The 22,904-nt window shown below is 43.3% G+C and overlaps 4 protein-coding genes across 5 annotated transcripts; 3 read left to right on the top strand and 1 right to left on the bottom strand.

The window, feature by feature from the left end:
* Positions 1–61: 61 nt before the first annotated feature.
* olfm4.1 (olfactomedin 4, tandem duplicate 1) lies at positions 62–1,833 on the top strand. Its single transcript, XM_041954583.1, has 5 exons — positions 62–115; positions 212–379; positions 478–690; positions 773–920; positions 1,004–1,833. The coding sequence occupies exons 1-5, from the start codon at positions 62–64 to the stop codon at positions 1,831–1,833; spliced, it is 1,413 nt and encodes a 470-aa protein (XP_041810517.1).
* A 1,955-nt stretch (positions 1,834–3,788) lies between these two features.
* On the top strand, positions 3,789–5,531 carry olfm4.2 (olfactomedin 4, tandem duplicate 2). The gene is made up of 5 exons (XM_041954562.1): positions 3,789–3,848; positions 3,937–4,104; positions 4,212–4,424; positions 4,513–4,654; positions 4,741–5,531. Exons 1-5 carry the CDS (start codon positions 3,789–3,791, stop codon positions 5,529–5,531), a joined length of 1,374 nt encoding a protein of 457 aa, XP_041810496.1.
* Positions 5,532–9,971: 4,440 nt separating this feature from the next.
* Positions 9,972–14,770, top strand: rps6kl1 (ribosomal protein S6 kinase-like 1). Of its 2 annotated transcripts, none has more exons than XM_041954216.1 (11): positions 9,972–10,141; positions 10,313–10,486; positions 10,711–10,835; positions 11,132–11,224; positions 11,312–11,359; positions 11,828–11,960; positions 12,145–13,596; positions 13,749–13,838; positions 14,011–14,093; positions 14,187–14,282; positions 14,411–14,770. In XM_041954216.1, the coding sequence occupies exons 2-11, from the start codon at positions 10,351–10,353 to the stop codon at positions 14,519–14,521; spliced, it is 2,367 nt and encodes a 788-aa protein (XP_041810150.1). In that variant the 5' UTR covers positions 9,972–10,141; positions 10,313–10,350; the 3' UTR covers positions 14,522–14,770. The 2 variants fall into 2 exon arrangements, with proteins under 2 accessions (XP_041810150.1, XP_041810149.1); XM_041954215.1 differs by having other exon boundaries at positions 10,303–10,486.
* Positions 14,771–15,949: 1,179 nt separating this feature from the next.
* dlst (dihydrolipoamide S-succinyltransferase) lies at positions 15,950–22,801 on the bottom strand. Its single transcript, XM_041953812.1, has 15 exons — positions 22,676–22,801; positions 21,664–21,697; positions 21,512–21,554; positions 21,111–21,172; positions 20,925–20,999; positions 20,744–20,799; positions 20,222–20,330; positions 19,953–20,126; positions 19,686–19,771; positions 19,441–19,538; positions 17,986–18,116; positions 17,520–17,593; positions 17,332–17,415; positions 17,031–17,198; positions 15,950–16,599 (listed from the first exon to the last, which is right to left on the bottom strand). The coding sequence occupies exons 1-15, from the start codon at positions 22,736–22,738 to the stop codon at positions 16,465–16,467; spliced, it is 1,392 nt and encodes a 463-aa protein (XP_041809746.1). The 5' UTR covers positions 22,739–22,801; the 3' UTR covers positions 15,950–16,464.
* Between the last annotated feature and the right edge of the window lie 103 nt (positions 22,802–22,904).

The raw sequence follows: 22,904 nt of genomic DNA, 5'->3' as shown, positions 1-22,904 counted from the left end.
AGGCTATATAAACCCCCGAAGATGCAGCTATCCCAATCACACCGACTGCGTCTGCACCAGAATGATCGGCACTCTGTATTTCGTAGCGCTGCTGAGCTCCACGATGGCCTGGGGGGTATGTATGGCATGACTTCGATCATCTGATTCAACTTTATTCTTTGAGGCTCTTCCCACATGTTAATGTATGTTCATGTGACTCTTTGTTCTTCAGCGTGTAGGCTTGTGGAGTGAGGGCAGGAATGAGACAGGAGGTGGCGGTGGGGACAGGTGCACCTGCGATGCCTTCCTACCCAGTTCGACCTTTCCTATCAAAGACCTGGTGGCGGTGCAGCAGGCAGCGGGGGAGATCTCACACATACTGGATCTGGAGATGGGAAAGGTACTCAGGCGTACAGTATTAGAGGCATGTGCATAGATGGTGATTTTAAATTTAAAAAACGTGTAAAATATTTCTACATTTACTCGACTTTGTTTCAGATGGAAGACTATGAGACCAAGCTGACAGTGTATGCAGAAAAGATTATAAAGCTGACAGTAGATATTGAAGAAATGGAGAAGAACCCTGATGCCTACAATGATGCCGACTTGGAAGACACAAAGGTGGAGATTAAACAAGTGGAGGCTCTGATTAAAGAGTTGCAGCTCTCCATCACGGGCTCCACCACTGTCTTTGAGTCTCTGCACATACAGGTAAGTCCTGCTGCTGGCTGTCAGTGCATCAATCAGACAGACATAATGCCAATCCACCGGCGAACCACGTGTTTCCGCTTAGATCACAGCCATGGTGGTGACCCTGAACAGGCTGGAGAAGACCTACGACAAGAATGTGGTCCTGGCGACGCGTCGGGAGTACATCAAGGTGCAGCTGCAACTAGAGGAGTGCGAGAGACGCCACCAGGAGCTTTTCAACCCCAATATTGGTAAGCTCATTCAAACTCATGTCCACGTCTAAATCTCAGCCCTCTTTGGACTCATTTCACTGATCTGTCTTCTCTTTCTGCAGGATCTTGCGCTCACACGGGCATCATCAAGGTCAGCAAGCCCATTGTAAGCCAACTGAATGCCCATCTTAACTCTGGCTACAAATATGGAGGCTGGGGGAAAGATTCAAAGCCTGTTCCCGACAGAGAATCCATGTACTGGTACTCTGGGTACAGTAGTGGCTCCATTGTTGACATTCGGTTTTACACTAACTACAAGAACCTCATTTTGAGAAACCACTTCCAGCATTACAACTTACACAGCGGCTGGATTGGCACAGGGAACAATTATATCATCCGTGACAACACTCTGTATTATCAGATCAACAACCCGTTCGGGTTAGCTAAACTGAATTTCACGTCTGTGAAGTATGATTCCCGGGTGATTCCTCGGGCCAGTTCCAGGTTCTCCTACGCTAACTCCCCCAATCAGAACTTTGACTTTGCCGCTGATGAAACCGGCCTGTGGGTGACCTACGCTACAGAGGAGTCCAGCGGCCGAATGGTCATAGCTAAAATAAACGAGCCTTCTTTTGGGGTTGAGGAGGAATGGCAGACTAGTGTTTATAAGCCCGGAGTAAACAATGCTTTCATGGTGTGTGGCGTCCTGTATGCAGTCAGAACAGTTGACATCCAAACTGAAGAAATATTTTACTGGTATGACACCAAAACCAAACAAGAGAGCTACATCAGCATTCCCTTTGAGAGGTTCCAGGAAAAGTTTTCCAACCTGGACTACAATCCCACTGACCAGAAGCTCTACATGTACAATGATGGCTACTATGTTAACTACCATCTGTGGTTTAACCACACAGCTAAAGCCACCGTGGAGCCACCATTAGTCCTGGTCTAAGTCATCCTCTGGCATTTCATATAACGTGATCAATGAAACAGTGATTATATCTCTCATTTTTTCTCACATGATTATATAGTGCATCATTTATCCTTCTTCTTAATTGCTAATAAATGATCTCAAGCATTACAAATGTGTCAACTGTGTCCTCTTGTGCAAATGCTCTTGAACATGAATTCACCTCACTCCTTTCACCCATTCATTTTAGTGTCTCACACACTGTCAAGGTGCAGTCTATATTGGCAGTATCAACCCACCACTTACAGTGAATTCCTATTTATCTGATAGAAACATTATGAGTAACTCCCATAAACATCCATACAAAGGAGGAATTTATTTCCACGGTTAGAGGAGTCTTTTGAAGCATCTTTATGAGACTTGATTCCAAACGCTGGATTGTAGGATGAATAAATCAATTTTCTCTATTGATTTTTGCTTTTTTGTTTATCTGATGGGTCTACCCATTTTCACTCTGCAGACATAGAGGTCACTCCCAAAAGTGGCTTGATTGGCTTTGCAACAACATAGATTTTAAAGTGCTTACAGCTGTGCAATAGGCCCTCTTCACAGAGGACATGTGGGTAAGTCATAGTTGTAAAAGCACAAATGTAAATAAAGCAGTAATTGATTGCTGAATTTTTTTTTAGCTGCTCCAGTTTCAGGGTCCTGGTATTGTGCATGCTGGCTCACGCTCACACTGTCATGACTTATTAGGACGTTTAAATAGAACAGCACCACCCTTGATGCTCAGTCAAACAGCAACACCTGTGCATTTCCTGCTACGAAATCTCTACAGTGGCTGTGAAAAAAAAGCATTTTTGGCAGATGAAAGACCAACATCCCACCAACAAGACTGGAAAAATAAAAATGATAATACTCACCTCATACTTAAGTATGTTTTGCAGGTCACTGTTTATTCTACATCTATAATGAACACATTTAAAAAAAGAAACTTGTCATAGATGAAAAACCACATATGTCCTTGTAAGCTATTCCAGTGAGTCAGCATGCACAGTACCACGGACATGGACCTCTAAATGTAATGTGCCCCTAATGAATTACCTACACCTGTTGAGTTCTAGTGACTGTGAGCCACAGCGTTTAATTCACATCACTTTCATACTAATCAAACCATTCGGTGACCTCTCACGCCCTGCATACAAGCAGCTGCATTCATCATCTGTCTTAATTTGTTCATTTTTTCACCTGTCTGCATGTAAAAGCTGATTTAGAGGGACGTGCAGGTATAAGCAGTATTTCAAGAGGTCTCACCCACAAACATCAAACATTTCTGCTGAAATAGATGCTACTTTTTACACTGCTTTTTCTTTGCATGATAGTTTAACTCAAATTAAAACAGATTAAACTATTCTTTAATGTTTGTTTTTCATGCCAGGAAAGGCTCAATTCTACAGCTTAATGTACATGCAAGCTTTCTCTTTACAAGTGTATCGTTTCTAAAAAATTAGCCATGTACTAAATGTTTTTCCCATCTTGCACAATATCTCTTACTCATGAACCACGCTGTCCAAAAGCACCACGCAGGTCACGTGCATAAGATTGTGCAATTAACCATGTGGATAAGGAAGCAATAGAATTTGACTTCATTATACAGCCTGAAACTGTCTGCCTGTGGACATCATGACCTCTTTCCCCCTTGTGAACCCATGCAACACTCAGCCAACAGGCCATAAACATAACAGGATGCTGGCAGAAGTCACTACATATGGCATTTTTCTCATCCACAGCCCATGTTGAGACCAAACCTGACGTGGCAGCTCAATCAAAACTTACTGTGAGCAAACAAGGATGAAGGATGTCTGTCAAGTGCTAGTAACCATGGGCGTAATAACTGTGGGAAGAGAAAATGCATCCTCGATGTGGTGTGATAAGAGCTGTCTTTAAAAACCCTTCGACCAAGCCACCAAGGAGATGCTTGAGAGGTAAACTGAGACATGATGCTGCCAATTCTGCTGCTGCTTCTACCAGCCCTCAGTCCTGCTTTGGCCTGGATTGTAAGTGACCCTTTCTATTAAAACATGCAGGTAGATAGTTCATTGATTATAACTGACTATGGTTGTGTTTTTTTTTTTTTTTTTTCAGCCATTGGAGGATTGGGAGTCAGGCAATGTGACTGCATCAGTGGGTGAATCGGGTCAGTGTGTTTGTCATGTATATCTGCCTGAAACCACCTTCCCTGCCGACCGGGTTGAGCACATGCAACAAGTCAGCAAGGATCTGATCCTGGAAGTGGAAATTCAAATGAACAAGGTGCGTTTAGAGCCATCGAGTCTGAACGGTTCCACAACATTTAAACATTAAAACATGCATTTTGGTGAGACATCATCGTGCTGTTTCATGTTTTTTCACTCTTCCAGTTGGTGAGCTATGAGGGTAAGTTGGACGTCTACTTAAAGGAGCTAATGGATCTGACTATAAGAGTGGCCATGCTGGAGACCAGTCCTGATAGTTACATCAAACTGGACTTTGAGCTGCTCAGGATTGAGCTCAGAGAGTTTGAGGCTCTTGTGTCTCAGCTCAAAGAGTCCCTCAACTCCTCCTCGCCCATGTTTGACAGTCTGTACACTGAGGTGAAAGAGACTTCTTTTAACCTACTTGCAACCTACTTCTTTATAATTAAGAATATCAGATTTTAATGTTTTGTTTTTTTTTTCCCAGATCCGCAACATGACCCTCATTGTGAACCAACTGGAGACTTTCGACAAGAGCAACCTTGAAGTGATCCGCATTGAGTTTGCTAAGCTGCAGAAGAAGCTGGAGGAGTGCCAGAAGGAGCAGGAGCTCATCAAGCCAGACATTGGTGAGACAACTAGTAAGAAGATTGTGGATAGTGGTTTAAAAATCAAACATTGCCAACCAGTGTCGATATTTTCCTTATCTTTCCAGGCAACTGTAATCACACTGGAATCATGGCCATCGGCAAGCCAATGGTGGTCCAACTGAATGCTCATTTGAATGCAGGCTTTCAGTATGGGGGCTGGGGAAAAGACTCTAAACCTGTTCGAGGCTATGAATCGATGTACTTCTATGGTGCATACAGCGGTCCCTATGTGTATGACTTCTATTTGTACTCTAATTATGAAAAGCTCATTCTGAGGTCTGCATTCAAAACCCATGACTTACCAAGCGGGTGGGAAGGTACCGGAAACAACTACATTGTTCACGGTAACGCCATATATTACCAGCACAACACACCTTTCAGTATGACCAAACTGAATCTGACCAGTGCCAAGTATGAGTACAGAGTGATCTCAGATGCTAGTCCAAGGTTCTCGTACAGTTACTCAGACAATCAGAACATTGACTTTGCAGCAGATGAAAATGGCTTGTGGGTAATGTATGCCTCGGAGGAGAGCAAAGGTAAGATCGTCCTTGCTAAAATAGATGAGAAATCCTTTGGCATAGAGGATAAGTGGAACACCGGTGCGTTCAAGCAGCTGGCGGGCAACGCCTTCATGGCCTGTGGAGTCATGTATGCCACCAGGTCAGTGGATCTGACCACGGAGGAGATCTACTACGCGTACGACACTAAGACCAAGGAGGAGAAACACCTCAGCATTCGCTTCCAGAAGTTCCAGGAGAAATACACCAACCTGGACTACAATCCCACTGATCAGAAGCTCTACATGTACAACAGTGGCTACTACGTGACCTACAATGTAAGGTTCAACAAATAATCCCCCCTCCTCTCTGTGATCCACCGTATTGTGATTGATACGATTGATCTAGAGCTCTGTGAGGAGCTCTGTAAGGCTGTGTCCTGAATAAAATCAAACTGAAGCATTCAAATTGTGTGAATTGCTTGAATTCTAAAATAATGCTATTCCAAAATTACTGATACATACAATAAAGGAAAAGTGTTTCTTTCTACATCTGATAATCTAATGAAACAATAAATGAATAAAAGTTGTCAGTACAAGTTTCAGTATGGAAAAAAATATGGAAATAAATAAACACGAGATTCACTAATCACAGTTTTTTAGATTACTCTGGTGCAGCCCTTCTTACATTTTATAAGTAAATAGTCTGATTAATCTTTGCATCTGCAGCCTGCACTGGTGCAAACTCACTGTATAATGGTATATTCATATTTTGCTCTTGAGCTGAAGTATATTAACTGAATGAAAATCAGCTCTGTTGGATCATGCTCTGTGAGTTTGTGTGCTTCCTGTCATTTCAGGCCACATTTTGGCACCCAGCGTCATAAAAATGGGCAAAACTTCCTGTTCATGTGTCATGTAGTGCATTACATGTACTGCAGCACGAGATAAAGTGTAGCCATAAACGTCAGGAAAGAAAAGGGGCCTTGCTTCACATAAAAGTGGTGTTAAATGTGCCAAAGTGCTGCCTTTGTCAAGTAAACTGATTCTGAAACATTTCATTTTTTACACAGTGCACAATGTTGAGTTCAGTGTCATGACAGTGTCGTCAGAATGTACAGACAGCAGTTGCTGTTTATGTGATGTTTTGTCAGTGGCTCTCAGAGGTAAAAACCCAGTAATAAAACTGCAGCAGTCCAAGGATAATATATTCAGTATGTACACCTGCACTCATCTCAAGAACAAAACTACTTTTTTTAGTAGTTTTTTATGTGTGTGATGATGTCACATGCTTTAGCGAGGCTGATAGGAGGTGCAAAACCCACCGATCTGAGTAGACATCAATCAGACACCACTGACTCTGCTGCTGTTCTTTGCCATTCTGAGCCCTGCACTGGCTTGGCTTGTACGTTCTAAAGATGGCAGTCTTTATTTAATAGTATTCTGTTAAAAATCAAATAAATAAATAAATGGAATGGAATTTGATTGTGTCTGGTGGAGACCTGGAGTGCAATAGCAGGGTGACCACGATCCGATTGCAGCACATGCAGCAAGTTACCACAAGGCTGCAGCTGGAGGAGGAGATCCAGATGAACAAAGTTAGTGTGAAACTGCATCCTGTGCGTCTGTCACGGTTTTAGGAGTCAGAATTCCAATTAATTGATCACAAGTAATCGAAACAAGGACACAAGATACAGTAGTGTCTTTAGTAATAAATCTACAGTCATTTGATAATATTACCAGTGTGTAATAACAGGCATTTCATACAGTCTTAATGGTACAATCAAATTATATAGTGTATAAAGAGTGTTGCTAATTACTAACACTGTACAAATCCAGAGCCTCACATAATTCAATTGCATGTCCTATTAAAAGAGACACTATTGAAGTACAAATGTGAACAAATACCAGCCTGTTTAGAATTGTTATTAACAAATTCCAGGTTACCATGGCCATTTTTATGGACTCTCACTATTGATAGTGGCCACTAGAGTAGTAGCTCTAGTGTACAGTAATGACCACAACCCTGTATACAGTATATGCACATGCTGGGACTATAAATATTTCTACATTTGTGTCTACCTGTACATTTGTTCTTAGTGCTGTCTTTAAGTATATTGAGAGGCACCGACGACTGGAGTCAAATTCCTTGTAGATGCCAACATACAACCCCAATTCTGAATGATATGCTGTGTAAAATGTTAGTATAAAAACAGCTAGTTTGCTGACTGTGTTTACCGACCGGTTTTACAAAATGTTCCCGAGCCCGTGCAGTAATATCATTTATCCAATCACGTGTTCACAAAGTGGTGAACCTCACGCCAACCTTGCTTGAGAGTGACTGAGCCTTTCCAGGATGCTCCTTTCATACCCAATCATGATACCATCACCTGTTATCAATCACCCAGTTTACCTGTGGAATGATCCAAACAGGTGTTTTTGGAGCGTTCCACATCTTTCCCAGTCTTTTGTTGCTCCTGTCCCAACTTGTTTGAAATGTGTTGCTGCATCAAATCCAGAATAAGCAAATATTTACAAAAAACAATGTTGGCGATGAGGTAAAACATTAAATATATTGTCTTTGTGCTGCTTTCAATTGAGTATATGTCAAAAAGAATTGCCAAGTTGTCACATTCTGTTTTATTTATGTTTTACACAGCGCAACAACCTTTTTTTAATCAAAGAAGAAATGTGTCATGATATATAATTTTATGCAAAATACAACCAATAAAGGCTGCAGATTTTATGTATGTTTCATGAATGTAGACTACTATTTGCATTAATTTGTTTGTGGTTATGTTGTTAAAGATAAGATAAATTGTTAAATGTAACTGCATGACAGTAATCGCTTCACAGTATACAAGCTGTATTTTAGTTCATCTACTATGGAGGAAAGAATATCTTCTTGGGAGAACTTATGGACCTGAATGTGAGAGAGCCCAGGATACCAGTATGGGGCTGGTGAAAAGACTCCAAACCTGTTGTAGGCTATGAGTCAATGTTCTGGTACAGTGCATGCAGCAGTCCCTCTGTGTATGAATTCTACATGTACTCTAATGACAAACTCATTAAGAGATCACACCACAGTTTGCCACAAGGGTACATAGGCATTGGTAATGGCTACATTGCTCATGATAAAATATTATATATACCAAGCCGCCACAGTCACAGGCGAATCACAAAAGCAAGGGAAAGATTCACTTACACTTATTCAAAAGAACAGCACCTGGACCTTTAAGCTGATGAGGAAGGATTCAGAAACTCCAGGAGAAATTTGTTAAGATGCACTGTAATCCCACTGATCAGAGGCTTTCCCTGTACAACAGTGTGACCATGCCTCTGCTGTACTGTGATTGATGCAAAATGATCTCCACTGACTTTCTCTAACATTGTGATACATGTGTGATATACTACGCTTTTTTATGGACTAAAATGAGCACCCCTTTTTCTAACAGTTTAAATAAAGGTGTGCAAAATAAAATATGTCTGAATGAACATTTGAGAATGGGTGTAAAGTATTCTTAGCCCTCTGAGATAAATGAGACCCCTCCCCTTCTGCTTTTAGGATAAGGTTGCAGCATCTGATACATCTTAGGGTTAGGGTTACACCCCTCCACCACATACCCATCCTGCTCCATGCTGGAGCCTCCACCCTCCCTCTGTAAGCCTGCCCTCCCTTGTGGGGGAACGACTCTCCTTTGTGCTGCGGTTGGAGCCTGGCTCCATCTGGTACTGAGCACCAAGAGCCAGCAGATTATGGATTCTGGGCAGGGCGATCCCTCCGTCCATAGTGGGTGGGCAGACATCAAAGAAATACAGAAATTCATAATATATTTTTAAATAAATTGAGCATTTTACACTCAAAACACAATGCATTTGGGAAGTACGAGTCAGGGTTGAAAATGGCCTTCAGCCAGGGCGCACAAAAACAGTACTGTCTCTTTTAATGGGCCAGCATCTGTCCGGGGGGGGGCGAGAGCGCCTTGCATGAAATGGTACCTTAAAGTGACATCATGCTCAGCCAATCGGCAGCCTCCCCCAAGCTCTCTCCTCCTCTCCTTCCTCTGAGGCGAGTGCGTTCAGGCGCGGGTGGCCGCTGCTCCTGCTGCTGCTGATGCTGCTGATGCTGCTGGGGTGGAGGGTCCAGGGCATGCTCGCCTCACATCAGGTACAGTGTGCGCATTTGTGCCATTTGTTCGTTCAATCGCTGCGGCGGATCGCTAAGTCGTCGGCTGTGAAAGTGCATGTTGAGGAGATGATGGATGATGATGGAGGAGACTGAAGATGGCTTTGTGTGTTTCATAACACTCCTTAGATGATGTCGCCTCCATGACTGTAACCAGGACAGGGTGTGTGTGTGTGTATGATGTTTGTGTCCCAGTCGATTTTTGGGAAAACAAAGGTTATGTTTAACATCCGTGAGAGCTGTTCTAGCATTACCCTTCGCCACCTGACTGGTGATACATTTGCATCATGGTACAGAGATTAATTGCATAATAGGAGTGATTTTAAAAAATCTTGTCAGCAAAAAATGAATTTCTCTCTTGGGAATAATCCATTTCATGTGATCTGCATGCAGTGTGTGGGTTCTGCACTGCAGTGTGTCTACAGTGAAGAATATATATGTTTTTTGGAGCCTGCATTTGGAATAATACACGAAGGTCTGGGTGTCGACACCTTCTCCAGTGTCTCCTTATAAATGCCTGCGTAGTTTCCCATCTTACAATGTGCTCTGAGTCATCTTGGACGTTTGCAACTCTGCTTCTTTCCATTCATCAGAAATAGTCAGCACAAGCTCATACTCACTTCCTGTGCTGGTCTGGAGGTTAACTCTTTGTTTTTTTCCCCCGCTGGCTCAGATGATCATGCTCTGCTGCAAAGACCTGAGCCTCGGAGTCACTGGGGGCAGACAAGCACCGAGCCCACCGACAACAGACAGAGATGTGCCCCGCTGTTGATGAGCAAAGGTGAGCCTCTTTCAGAGCCGAACAGCAGCAGCATGACTCACTCACAACAGCTTTAGATTTAGTTTCTGTTTCTAATTTATTGCAGCAGCTTGTTCCCTCGACTATCTGCCATGTCTGAATTTAGCCCAGCTGAAATCAACAGCCATCTCTAACTTTTGAAGCTGTGCTCAGGCTCACCTGGTCCTTGACGGGTCCAAAACAAGGCAGCGATGGCAAAGAGGGATTACCTGGTGGAGGCGGCCAAGCAGATCCGCATGGCGCTGGACAGCGAGGTCAATGAGGACTACGAGGCAGCTTTCAGTTACTATAAGAATGGAGTGGACTTGCTTCTGAATGGGGTTCAATGTAAGTGGAAAACATATCTTTCACACAAGTATTTATGGCCCTGTGATATGGCGGAGTTCAAGAGGCGTGTTTGCACAGGGCGTGTGATGGGAGCATGTTGACTAGAATAAAAAGGGGAAGTCATAAACCAGAGGTTAAACCCAGATTTGTCTCGCTGGCAGGACATTTCCTTCACTGTGTCAGTAGGTCTGGTTAGTGTCTGATTGAGCTTAAACGTTTTACAGTGGACCCAAACAAGGATCGTCGTGAGGCAGTGAAGAGGAAGACAACCCAGTATCTGAAGAGAGCTGAAGAAATCTTCATCACACACCTACAGGACAACCTCGGGAAGGGAAGCTCTCATTTAGGGGTGAGACAATCCTCCTTTGCTATCATTTAGGAAAAGTCAATCTTGTCTGCTACTTCGAGGTGTCACTAATGTGCTCTAAATGTGTGGTGAATGTAATTCCAGTGTGGTGTTGACGGATTTTGAGTGTGATATTAGATAAGTTGATAAGAACATAAAAGAGCCCCTCCTTACTGCTCCTTACATGTATATGAAACATGTACTTCCTGCCTGTCTCACACTAAGCCCCTTTCATCTAAAAGCTTGGAACGTGCTCCATTGTACTGTCGCTTATATCCTCTGTGGATTTTCCCCGCCAGGGTTACAGCAGTCTGAGATTCCGTCCAATCAGACACTTGAGTTCGCCGGTGGAGGACCTGGAGATGTGTAAGGTGGTGGGAGTAACGGATAAGGTGAGGCCCGACCTGTGTGTTTCAGCATTGGCTTTGTTGCACCTGCTTCCCTACGGCAGCCTAAAGACGGTGTTTTTCGTTCCAAAGGTCCTGATTGTCCAAAGTATGGTCAACAAGGAGACATTTGTTGTGAAGGTGAGTCCTTTGTTTTCTTCCACAGGTTTAGTTCTCCACCGTGGAAAAGTCCAGAGTAAAATAGTGATCAGTGCTCTGAATTATAATCCGTTTAAACGAAAGACAGGTCCATTGGCCAACATCAATCCAGTGATAGAAAAGATGTTTTGGGGGTTGCCGCCTGGCCACAAGCCAGCCCTTGTGCTGTGTGGCAGGCCAGTCGATGGGAGCTCTCTCCGTCCTGTCTCCCTGAGTATCATCCAGCATTGATCTGCCTGAAAGCTCTCACCCTTTTAGCCAGTGCACCTCAAATTTCAGCGACCAGAGGGACGCGGTAACAGACAAGCACTGATCTCTAAAGGGGCAGGCCAAGCAGTAGTCTTTCTTTTTTCTTTTTAATCACGTCTGTTCTAATTAGAGTTTTTGCATATTAATACGTCCGTTTCTCCCCTTTCTAAAAAAGATAAAGCTATGTGCATGTTCCTGCAGAGTCTGGTCAAGTCGAGCTGGGAGAGCAGGGACCAGCCAACCATCATTCCTCAGGGGGTGCCATACATGGTTAAGCTGCTAAGATATTACGTCAGCGAGGATGCCGTGTACCTGCATCTTGAGCATGTGAAAGGTGAGCTGCTCACCCACAGGTGCTCTGCTCTCAGTGCTGCTGGGACAATGTTGGATGGATGTTGAAGGTCTTTTTTCCCATAATGGGCATATGAGCAAGGTCACACTGCAGCATTGGAAAGGAGTGAAAAGCACCATGGCTCCTATTATTTGCTGATCTAGTGTTTCTTCCCCTGTTGTCCTAGGTGGGAGGCTCTTCTCCAAGCTGCACAAGCTGAAGAAGGAGAAGGCCAAGGAACACCCAGAATGCTTCACTTCTGGCCAGCACAGCATCAAGCTGAAGACCAGCTACACCTCACCCACGATCAGCACAGACTACCAGCACAACAGCAGAGGGAGCACGGCAGTGATTCCAGAGAAACTAAGCGACGAGAGCCCAGACACGGATTTCCCCACGTCCTGGGACGAGACTCAGCAGCGACTGGAGAGCTGCGGGACTCATTCCTACATCGAGGAGACGGGCTGTTTGCAGAACACGCGCTCCGCAGCATCGTTTTATACCAAGCTCGATCGGCTAACTCTGCATTCCGGCTCGACGAGGACACAGGTCAACACGCGCATCCACCCACCAGCTCCTAGTTTGTGTTTGCACTCCAGTGAAACTCAGGAACGGCCTGCTCTTCCTCTCTCTTGCGCCCGTGTCAGTCTAGCGCTCGATGTCATGTCAGAACTCCGCACAAAGACAGCTGGAATGGGACTGACAGAGTGCAGCTCCGAGTTTGAACTGGCTTGGAAAGCTGCCGATCCAGCACAAAACTGTGAGAAAACAAACCCCTATGCAGTGACTGACAGGCATTCACATAGCACGCTAGGACAAACTGCACCTCATACAAATCAGACCTCATTTATAAAAGCAGGATCACCGAACGGCGAAAATAATGCATTGAGTTCGTCCCCTGCCATTTTGCATCTCCCTCTCCATTGCCAAACCCAGATCCGTGGCAGGGCATCATGGGATACCAACGGCTGCCACCAAGGATCTGTTTTGAGTGGTAGCTGTGCAGATATGGCTACAGACTCAAAGCAAGACAGCTGCAGTCCCTCCACGGAGGAAAGAAATGGAATGGTAGTCATCAGGAGCACAGACAGAGCAGTATTTTCTGACCACACAGACACAAGGACCACCTCAGAAAGCTCCTGGCCTTCCCCTGCTTCCCTCTGCCACAGCATTATAGGAAAACAGGGGACATTTTCCGGGGTTCCCCTGGCCCACTCAGGGGTGAAGTACAAAGGGGAAACACAGTCAAGTGAGGCAGCAGAGGGTGTAGAGGAGGCCTGGGAACTGGGTCCTAGAGAAAAGGTGGCACCTGCAAAAGAGCGAGCATTTGTGAGCTGGTTCTCCACTGGCCCCCCTGGAGACCCACCCCACGGGAGGAGAGAGAACATGGATGCTAAATCAGAAGGATCTGAGGGGCTGGGGGAAGACCAAATCATAGAGGTGGATGGCTGGTGCCACCTGCCTCGGTTCCCTGTCAAGTCCTCCCCGACAGATAAGGCCATGCAGACCTGCTGGGGGCTTCCCGAGGCAGAGGTTCGTGTCTGGGGGGCTCAGATCCTGCTGGCCCTGGAGAGTCTGCATCAGCAAGGCATCCTGTGTCGAGACCTCAACCCTAGAAACGTTCTGCTCACCAGCAACGGTGAGTTCATCAAACACCTTTAAAAGAAGGTTATGACATGCAACAAAGGCCCCAGCTGGAAATGAACCTGCAACATTGTGGTCATGTGACATGCGCAGAAACTTATTCTGCTGCCAAGGTGCTCCTAATTGAACATTTTCATGTTTTTACAGGGAAGGTGTGTTTGACATTTTTCGGCCAGTGGAGTGAGGTTCAGTCAGAGGTTTGCTCCAAAGCCATGGACCAGATGTACTGTGCTCCAGGTAAATAGAGCTGAAACCAGTGGATGTTTCTTGGTGTAACCTGCCACCTAGTGGCAAGGCTCAGTTGGTTCACCTTATTCTGAATAAGTGGCCACATGCTGCACATTTTATGTGAACATAATGAAATGTTGTGCATGAATGCAACTAAACTCAGCTCACTGTGTGTTGACAGAAATTGGTGGGGTCTCCAGGGTTACAGAGGCATGTGATTGGTGGAGTCTTGGGGCCTTGTTGTTTGAACTCCTAACAGGAATGGTAAGCAAATGCTCTACAAGCATGTTCAGTCCTACAGAGTAAACTCTCTGTCACTGGGTCATGGTTTCTGTACCCTGTTTACTGTGCCTCCAGCCACTGTGGCAGCTCCATCCAGCAGGAATCCACTCCCACACCCAGCTGCTCATCCCCGACCACCTGAGCACTGCAGCTGCGTCTCTGCTCACCGAGGTCAGATTTAAGGCTTGAAGCATCCGCAGGGCTTCCATTCTAAATATTATGCTGACTGACATTAAACCGCAGCACACGCAGTGTAATTTAATCTTAGTGTCTTCACTTTCCATTATGCTGCTCCACAGTTGCTTCAGTTTGACGCCGGCTATCGCCTGGGCTCCGGAGGTGGAGGAGTGAGTGACATCAAGTGTCATCCCTTCTTCAGCGGCGTCTCCTGGAAAGCTCTGAGCTGCTAGCAGGTGCAGCTGCTGCACCTGTGATCCCTCTGTCCTGCATTGGAAGTGAACACTCACTTCAATCCAAGCATCCTTGTGTGGCCAAAATGGATGCAGCACCAGATCCTGGTTTCCTTTGCGTTCTGTGCTTCCCAAAGAAAAATCACATAATAAAAACTGAAACATGACCAGAATCAGTGAATCATGTCCTTTTCAAAACATGAAACAAATGAATGACATCAATACTTAAACACTGTATTAATTATGACTATTACAAACTTTAGGACTGTCTGCCATCAAATATTGTAGAAAAACAAGAATATTAGGCAATAAATTGTTACCTCCTCTCCATCTCTGGTATTTTACTCACTGTTGAGGCCTTTGTCTATAAGTGCTACAATTTATCAATAGGCTGTATGTTAGGTCTCACAGAGGACTGATACCATGATACAGTTTATCACTGTTTACCTACTATTAAGAGGTGTAAACCTCATACCTAACCTTATTCAAAATCTTGGACAGCCAGCACCAAGTATATCTCATTGAAAGCTGCTTTGGTAATGCAGAGTCAAAAGGCTCCATCCAGTTGATTGAAACAAAATGGAAACAGAACATCACATTAGTCACTGCTCCACCTTTATGATGAAAGGGTAAAGGTTGAAGCTTTCATTTAAGGCAGGAAGACTTTTTTTCATCACATCAACCAATATTTCACAACCCACTTGCATAAAGACAGGTGAGTCAAGTTAAAAAGAAAAACTTGAAGGCAAGGTAAGCAGTTAATTACTGAAAAATGCCTTTGTAGGAGCAGAATGTGAATTTATTTATGTATAAAATATAGTGTAGTGGGATCTCACGGGTTAACTAGCGGTCAGCACTATGTAAGGTACAAACCTTTCTGTGTGAGGTCAGGTGTTTCACCCGGAAGACAAACAGTTTTGACTTGAATTATAGAGGCCAAGCCAAGGCTTTAAGCCACTGAGGTGCTGCACCTGGATAAGCTAATGGATGCGCTGATGCAGATGGGAAGCAAATTATGTTACACGTGTGGATGTGTGGATAGTAGAGGAAACCCATTTTAGTTTATGGTCATTGACACAATTTGTATTGGAAATAAATGGACGAAGTCTCCAAACGGCAAGTTTGACTACGATTATCATTCATCAGACACGGTAACAGCAGCGCGTCAATTAGCTTATCCAGGTGCAGCACCTCAGTGGCTTAAAGCCTTGGCTTGGCCTCTATAGCCTTATTAAATTGCTTTTAGGTTAATCAGTCACCCATCTGTGCATTATATGCGATGAACCACCTTTCAACCTATCAATGTCCTGGATTTATTCTTGTAAATGTAGCAACCCAGACTATCAATACGACAGCACAAAAAAATAGTGCAAAACCAAAATTACAGTCGAGCAATGCAGCCTTTATTGTTTAAAACTTTCTTTCTTCTTAAATAGTGTCTCGTACACAGCATATCGAGAATTTTTGTGAAACAGATGGCATAAATTCAGAGGATTTATTCACTTTGGACATTTTAAAACATTTTGTTTCTTGGTTTCTGGCCCAATATGTGCTCATTGTTCTTCTCTCAACCAAAATAACGAAATGATACAATGCAGTTTGTCTATGTTTGCCATTCATCTCACTTTAAGTTGAAAACGTCTCAGTTGTATGTAGAAAATGACATATGGCGCACATGAGTTGTAGAATATATTTTTTTGATCTAGAGACCAGCACCACAGAAACCCCTGACCCAGACATTTGCCCACAACAGCATCAAACCTTTTATCACTGTCTACCTTACAAATGTCCATTGCACATCCCAACTGTTCTCATAAAATCCTTTTTTCTAGTTAACCAATACAACAATACATCAACTGCAGTTACGGTAATGTTCGTCAGGTGAGTATAGCCACTGTTTGTGTAGGGTGGTTTGTTTGGTTGAGCCTGGATTTCACAGGGGTTCACATGTCAATGAGCAGCACTCTGGGGTCCTCCACCACTGACTTGATCTTGCGCAGGAAAGTGACGGCCTCTCTTCCATCAATCAGACGATGGTCGTACGTCAGGGCAACATACATCATGGGACGGATCTCCACCTAAACGAGAAAAACGCTGAGACCAAATTCTAATATACTCATACAAAAGTAACCCCTCGATCGTCACTTGTGACGCACTAGAAGTGTGTGGTATAGCACTGATCTGCAGAGCCTCAGCCGCCTGCCTGTATTTTTTTATTTTCTTATGTTGCTGTGGTTGGGACATTTCTGGGCTGCGGCCTTTGGGCAGTGGGTGTAGCCTCCAGCCAATAACAGTGCACACGTTAGGTCTGGAAAAGTTAGTGAGCAGGTGCCAGCAAGCATCACTAATGTTTGTGTTGAAAATAACAACTTCCTCTATTTAATTATTCTATGACCTTTGAAGTTAACATTTAATGCATTGTTAATATCAATATTCCATATGTGCACATGTGTTGTCTTATTTGTCTAAACAATCATGTATTTGCATGTTTAACATTGATGAAACAAACCTTGCCACCGACTGCAACAGGCCTGTCAAAGATGCCGTGCATGCCTAAGATAGCAGACTGTGGTGGATTGATTATAGGTGTGCCGAACATGGACCCAAACACGCCACCATTGCTGATGGTGAACGTTCCTCCGTCCATGTCCTCAACAGCCAGCTCATTCTTACGGGCCTACAAACACATCCACAATTACTACCAATCACATCATGAGAAGAACCTTTCACAACACGCGTAATAAAAGGATGAACAACTACGATAAACATGAGACGTCAAATGTTTCATAATATGCAATATAAAATATTACCTTTTCTCCCAGCAAATTGATGGCCTTCTCAATATCAGCAAAATTCATTCCCTCTACGCTTCGGATTACAGGAACTACCAGACCCTGCCAGAAAAGTCATATTACTGGATTTTCTGCCCTTCACATTAGAGACAAATGGGCTATGAAGCACTTATACTTAGCATTAAAATATAATGCACTTGTCTTACTTTTGGCGTGGCCACAGCCACACTGATGTCAACGTAGTCCCTGTACACAATCTCTTTAGTTGTGTCATCAATTACTGAAAAGACAAAGAAAGCACTACATTAATTACTAAATGTGTACAGAAAGTATAAATCATTGGTACACTACTGCTACTAATTTGCCACCAAGATTGATTTCCTTTTCACATGTGCTATTTTCTGTAACATGCAAGTAAAAAGCCACGGAAGGTGAAACCCACAGACTATTTCAGGTTTTAGCCAGCAATATAGACCACCCCCTGCTTCACTGTGGTCTATCTAAGTAGGTCAGGTGGTCTAAAGGCAGTAAATAAGTTTTTGAGGTTTGGCAGTGCACCGAAACTTGAATCGTTTTCTTCACTCGACACACTTGCAGTGACTTGATCATCAGACACGCAGAGATCCAGTCAAACTGACACCACAAAGTGAAGTTTCAGAGTGAAATCTATACCAGCATTGACAGCAGGTTGGTCAGCCAGAGCGTAGGCAGCAGCCTTCACAAATGCAGACATGAAGCCCAACTTGATGTTATGCTTTTTCAGGAAAGCATCTTTGTACGTCTTCCTCATCTCTGTAATGTTGCTGCAGGGAAATAGAAGAAAATGCTTGGATCAACTGACAGTTTGGCGTTAAGTCAACAAGCAGAATTGAAGGCAATGGTATACTGGATTTGATAAGAGTTATGAAAAGTAACTCAGTCATAAAAGAATTACTTTTAGACGCTTAACCGTTTATCGTGCTATTAAAATCATTTTCAACGTACTTGACAAGTATTTAAGCATGTGCAAATACTCTCGTTAAAAAACTGGTAACTATTAGCAAAAATAAGACAATCCAAGTCATTCACTTGAGGTAACATTTGTACAGAAGCTTTAAGGCATACTGAACCCTTCGATACAGACAGAAACAGAGATATATAAAGTCCATGGAAATAGTTTATGTAATGAAAGATACAAATTTAACAATTTTAAAGTAAAAAATAAAACAACTATGGCTTTTAATGGCTATGAAAGAATGCTGTTACAGATCATGGTGAATTAAAGCAATTGAAATTGGCCTGCTAATCGTTTCACCATTGCTCATTTTTCTCTAGTATCTCTCTTTTTAATTGTTTGTTTTCCTGTCTCTAACCCTGTTGAAGCTCTAGGGTTTCTCCACTAACATAATTAGCCCCTCCCAAGACACAGACTCTACGAGAAAGGAGAGAAGAAGCGATAAAAATCTTCACTTTCTAGAGCCTGTAAATCTTATTGGGCTGTCATAAAAGCCCATATCGGTTGAGGCAGCTCTTTCACTCAGAGCGCAGGTCTCTGTGGGCCCCTACAGATGCTCCAGCCTCCTGCTCTGACTAGCTCCTTCGGCTCCAGATGAGCCCTAGCCTGGGAAGTCTTCCTCCAGACCGTCAATGTCAATCCAATTAGGATACATAGAAAACCCTGAATAGCTGAAAGCTGACACCACACATTTGCAGGGAAAAGAAATCCTCAAAGTGTCCTCTTCAGCACAGGGGGCAAGTGCAGACAATAACATTTCCTTGTAAATTAATAAAACCTGTTTTAACAATTCTTATCTTCGTTTTAGATGACATTACGACCAAATATTTACATTCCAGTGTTTAAGAGGATATCAAGTTTCAAAAAGCTTTTCCTATTGGGCAGATTCCAATCTATAACCATTTGTGCAAGTGTTGTTTTGGCTTGTAACCCAACATACATTCACGATGTACACTGTATACATACTGCAAACAAGTGCGCATTTACAAACATGTTTAACAGATTTTCATGCCTACACTCTACAAAGTCTTTTCTCCTTAGTGGCTTCTACTCATATGTGTTATAGCACATTTATTATCTAAAATATCTAAAAGAGTTCAACAATGTAGGTCAACTAATGTAGAATTTCCTACCTCATGTCAACCTCATTAAATGTAGTCAACATAGCGCAGGTGTTCTGGGCTTCCTTCAGTCTCTGGGCAATTCTCAGTCTCATGCGGTTCATCTTAACCTACATCACAAAAAAAAAGAATTATGAGAATTATCAGACTCTGTAAACAGCTCCCAACTCTGACTCAACTGGACCAAAAAAAGAAATGTAAAAATCATCTGATACCCGAAAAATTTTATTTTGAGATGAGTAATTTTTGCACTTTACCCTGCTCTCTGTCCTGGCACCTTTAACTCCACCCTCCGCTTGGGCCGCTGGTGCAGCTGGAGCAGCAGTGGGCTTGATGGCAGAAACTATGAAAAAGACCAAAAGAAGCAGTTTGTAGCTCTAGAAAGTGGTTTAGTGGAACTGGCGAATGCTGCAGCCTGCAGAAAGCCAAACAATGATTAATCATGAAAGCTAGAGGTCAAGAGCACAGATGTCAAGCAAAACAGTTCTCACATGACATGGACCGTCTGTCTCATTACAACTAACCTGGTTTGGTGTCCATAGCATGTGCTGGCACAGGTGGCACAGGGGGCATAGTGGTGGGAATGGGGCCCACAGCTGAGGCAGGAGGAGGTGGAGGAGGAGCAGCAGAAGGTGGTGGGGGGGGTGCAGCGGCCGGGGCCTCGGCTTTTGGAGCTTCTGCAGCTTTGGGAGCAGCAGCTAAAGACACAGATATGAACAGTTAGGATAAAACTGACTTAAGGGTATTATCTTGATAACACTTTTTTTAAAGTTTTAAATTTAAGTTTTAAGACCTCCTTTTCGAAGCTTAAAGAGAGGAGTTCCTCCCTCAACCTTCCCTCCATCAGGGACCAAAAGCTCCTCGATCACCCCAGAAGCGGGAGAGGGAACCTGCACTGATGTCTAATAGCAAGGAACAGAATAAAGAAATGTCAAAATACGAACAAGTTTAAAACAGAAATGATTTGGCTGGTGCCAAATGAATGAATGCATATATTTATTTACAATAGGTGTTGAGTCAACTATCCTCGCAAGTTACAGCTTCATAAGCCATTACTGAAATAGTATTCACAGACAGGAATATTTACAGAAATATATAGAAAAAACACATTTGAGTAAATGATCTGCCCTTTTTCTTATCTCTCCCACAACAGTCAGCACCAAAATATACAAATTTATAAGGGTTAAGTGTAATGCTATTGTTGGAATGTTGTGTTCGTGTTGTGGCACACACTCTGAAGGCTTTCACAATTACCACCAATCAAAAACACAATTTATGTGACATTAACTTTGTATTACTTAGTACTCAGTTTTACCTTATCAGTCTCTATTTCACACACCACCTCATCCTCTGCGACGCTGTCTCCAACAGCTGTAAGGAGAAAACTGTTTTAGCATCTGAGTACAAAGTGACTGCCTTTTGTTTAGCTTGGTTGTGGTTTGGCTGGTGTCTGTATCGGAAGCAGCTAATGAATGTTTATTAATAAAAGGAGTTACCTTTCTCCCACCTCACGTCCCCCTCTGTGACAGATTCTGCAAATGCAGGGGTCTTAACTGTGACAACTTCATCTCCTGGAGAACAAAGACAAGTGAAAGGAAATGCATTTCTTCATGCCACACATCAGTGGTTGTGTTTCATATCTGGATAACGGTAAAATTAAAGGCATGCAGGCTCAAACATACTGTAAGCTACAGATGTCCTGAAGTACTGGATTTGGAAGACGCTGGACCGGGGATCAGCTTTTCTGAAGAAAAGAGAAAAAATGAAATCACATGAATAATAGTAAAAAAAAATTATTTCATTTAACATCCCAGAGTGCAAAGAAGTTATTATTCAGACTTGGCGTGTGTGTACGGTATGGCGCATGCTATACTTGCTGTATCATTTGAATTGATAGAAAGAGATACTAATAATTGGAAAATAGCTTCATTACAGTGCATGAGTTATGTTATGATACTTGACGACTGATGGGCTGAAATCAGTCCACGTCAGAAATAAACTACTCATTCATCAGATCTACACTGTGAATGGTACACTATAACTCTTCAAATAGTTCAGTGTTTTCATGAGTTAGTGTACTTACATGTTGTTGTTGTTGACAGTGATTGAATGGCTAACTGAGAGAGCTGCAGGAAAATAGACAAGAGCAATGCGTTCATTTAAATTCTCACAGCAGAACAATCCCAAAGCAGATTGGGATTTAAGACTTAATGCAAGAACAGTAAGCACACTTACCTGTTGTGGCCCGACGAGCTAACACATTATTCCCCTGTGAAAAGGTAAAGTAAATCATTACAAAATGCCTGCAACTATTAAATGTTAAGTATTGTGCAAAATTACAACTCTTCGGCGTTTCACAAGCTTATCATTTCTTGGAAAATATAGCTCATAAATTCAAATTGAAGACAGAGCAAATAACTATGTCTACCAATGATTATCCATAACAGTTGGAATTGAGCATAAACTGCAACAGAGTCAACAGGAGAGACAAAGCAGTGCTGTCGGTCAAAGGTCACTTCTACAGGCTGGGCGATGACCTTTGACATTATCAATACAGTTGATCTGTCAAACAGGTAGCTTGTGTGGCTTTGCATGAGAACTGAACCAGCAAATCAATGAAGATATTTTTATTTGAGCCGTTGATTGAGCAGTTTAATGACATCTTAATTATCTAGCTTTACTGCTAACCTTTCTAACAAGATGACAATTACACACTAGATTATCTAAGACTGCTGACTTTTAACTTCGCTGACTTAGCTGCTAATGCAGCAACTACAGAAAATTACAGCATTAAAAAAACACAGTACCTTTCTGCCTCTATACAGTTAAACATAACATGACCTCGGCATGACAGCTAAAAGTGCCTAGCTTACCTACAGCTAGCATGTTCTTGCTAGCTACATAAATATTACTTGATAAGTTTACGCTAACTGCTTAAACCTGGACCAGATACTTTCTGCTTAGGTCAAACATCTTTAACGTTCCTTGTCAGAACGCGAGGCCAACCCAACACAGAGGGTAAGCATTTAACTTTCATACAGACTGCAGCAGTGACTTGTGCTGGAAAGTGTCATACTGTCCTTGGCTTGCAATGTTACGGCGGCCTGTCCGTGGCCTACAACAGCGAGCGGCTAATGCTAGCACGAATAGAGCTGAACAGACAGAAGCTACGCCTTCACCCGCAGCCAAAGGCAGCGAGGAGTGCTGTCGCGAGTGGGAACGACAACATTTTTTGCTTGTTGCCTACCTGGCGAATGGCAGAGAGAGAACGGCCAAAATTCCTGGTGAGACACCGGGAATGGGATAACATGATGGCTGTGTGACAGCAGCCTGCCAGCGGAAGGGAAACTCCGGTCACGCCGACAAGCTAGGACAGGCACGCGCAAGAACCGAGGAAGTTGTGTGGGATAAACCAAATGCTCCGTGGAGGGGGGGAGGGGGGAGTCCTCACTGTGGTACCCTCTGACCTCTACTCT

Source organism: Chelmon rostratus, chromosome 15, assembly GCF_017976325.1.
Source record: "Chelmon rostratus isolate fCheRos1 chromosome 15, fCheRos1.pri, whole genome shotgun sequence".
In the NCBI taxonomy this organism is placed as follows: domain Eukaryota; kingdom Metazoa; phylum Chordata; class Actinopteri; order Chaetodontiformes; family Chaetodontidae; genus Chelmon; species Chelmon rostratus.
The sequence above is the reverse complement of the archived record's forward strand: the minus strand, read 5'-3'. Positions and strand labels throughout refer to the sequence as shown.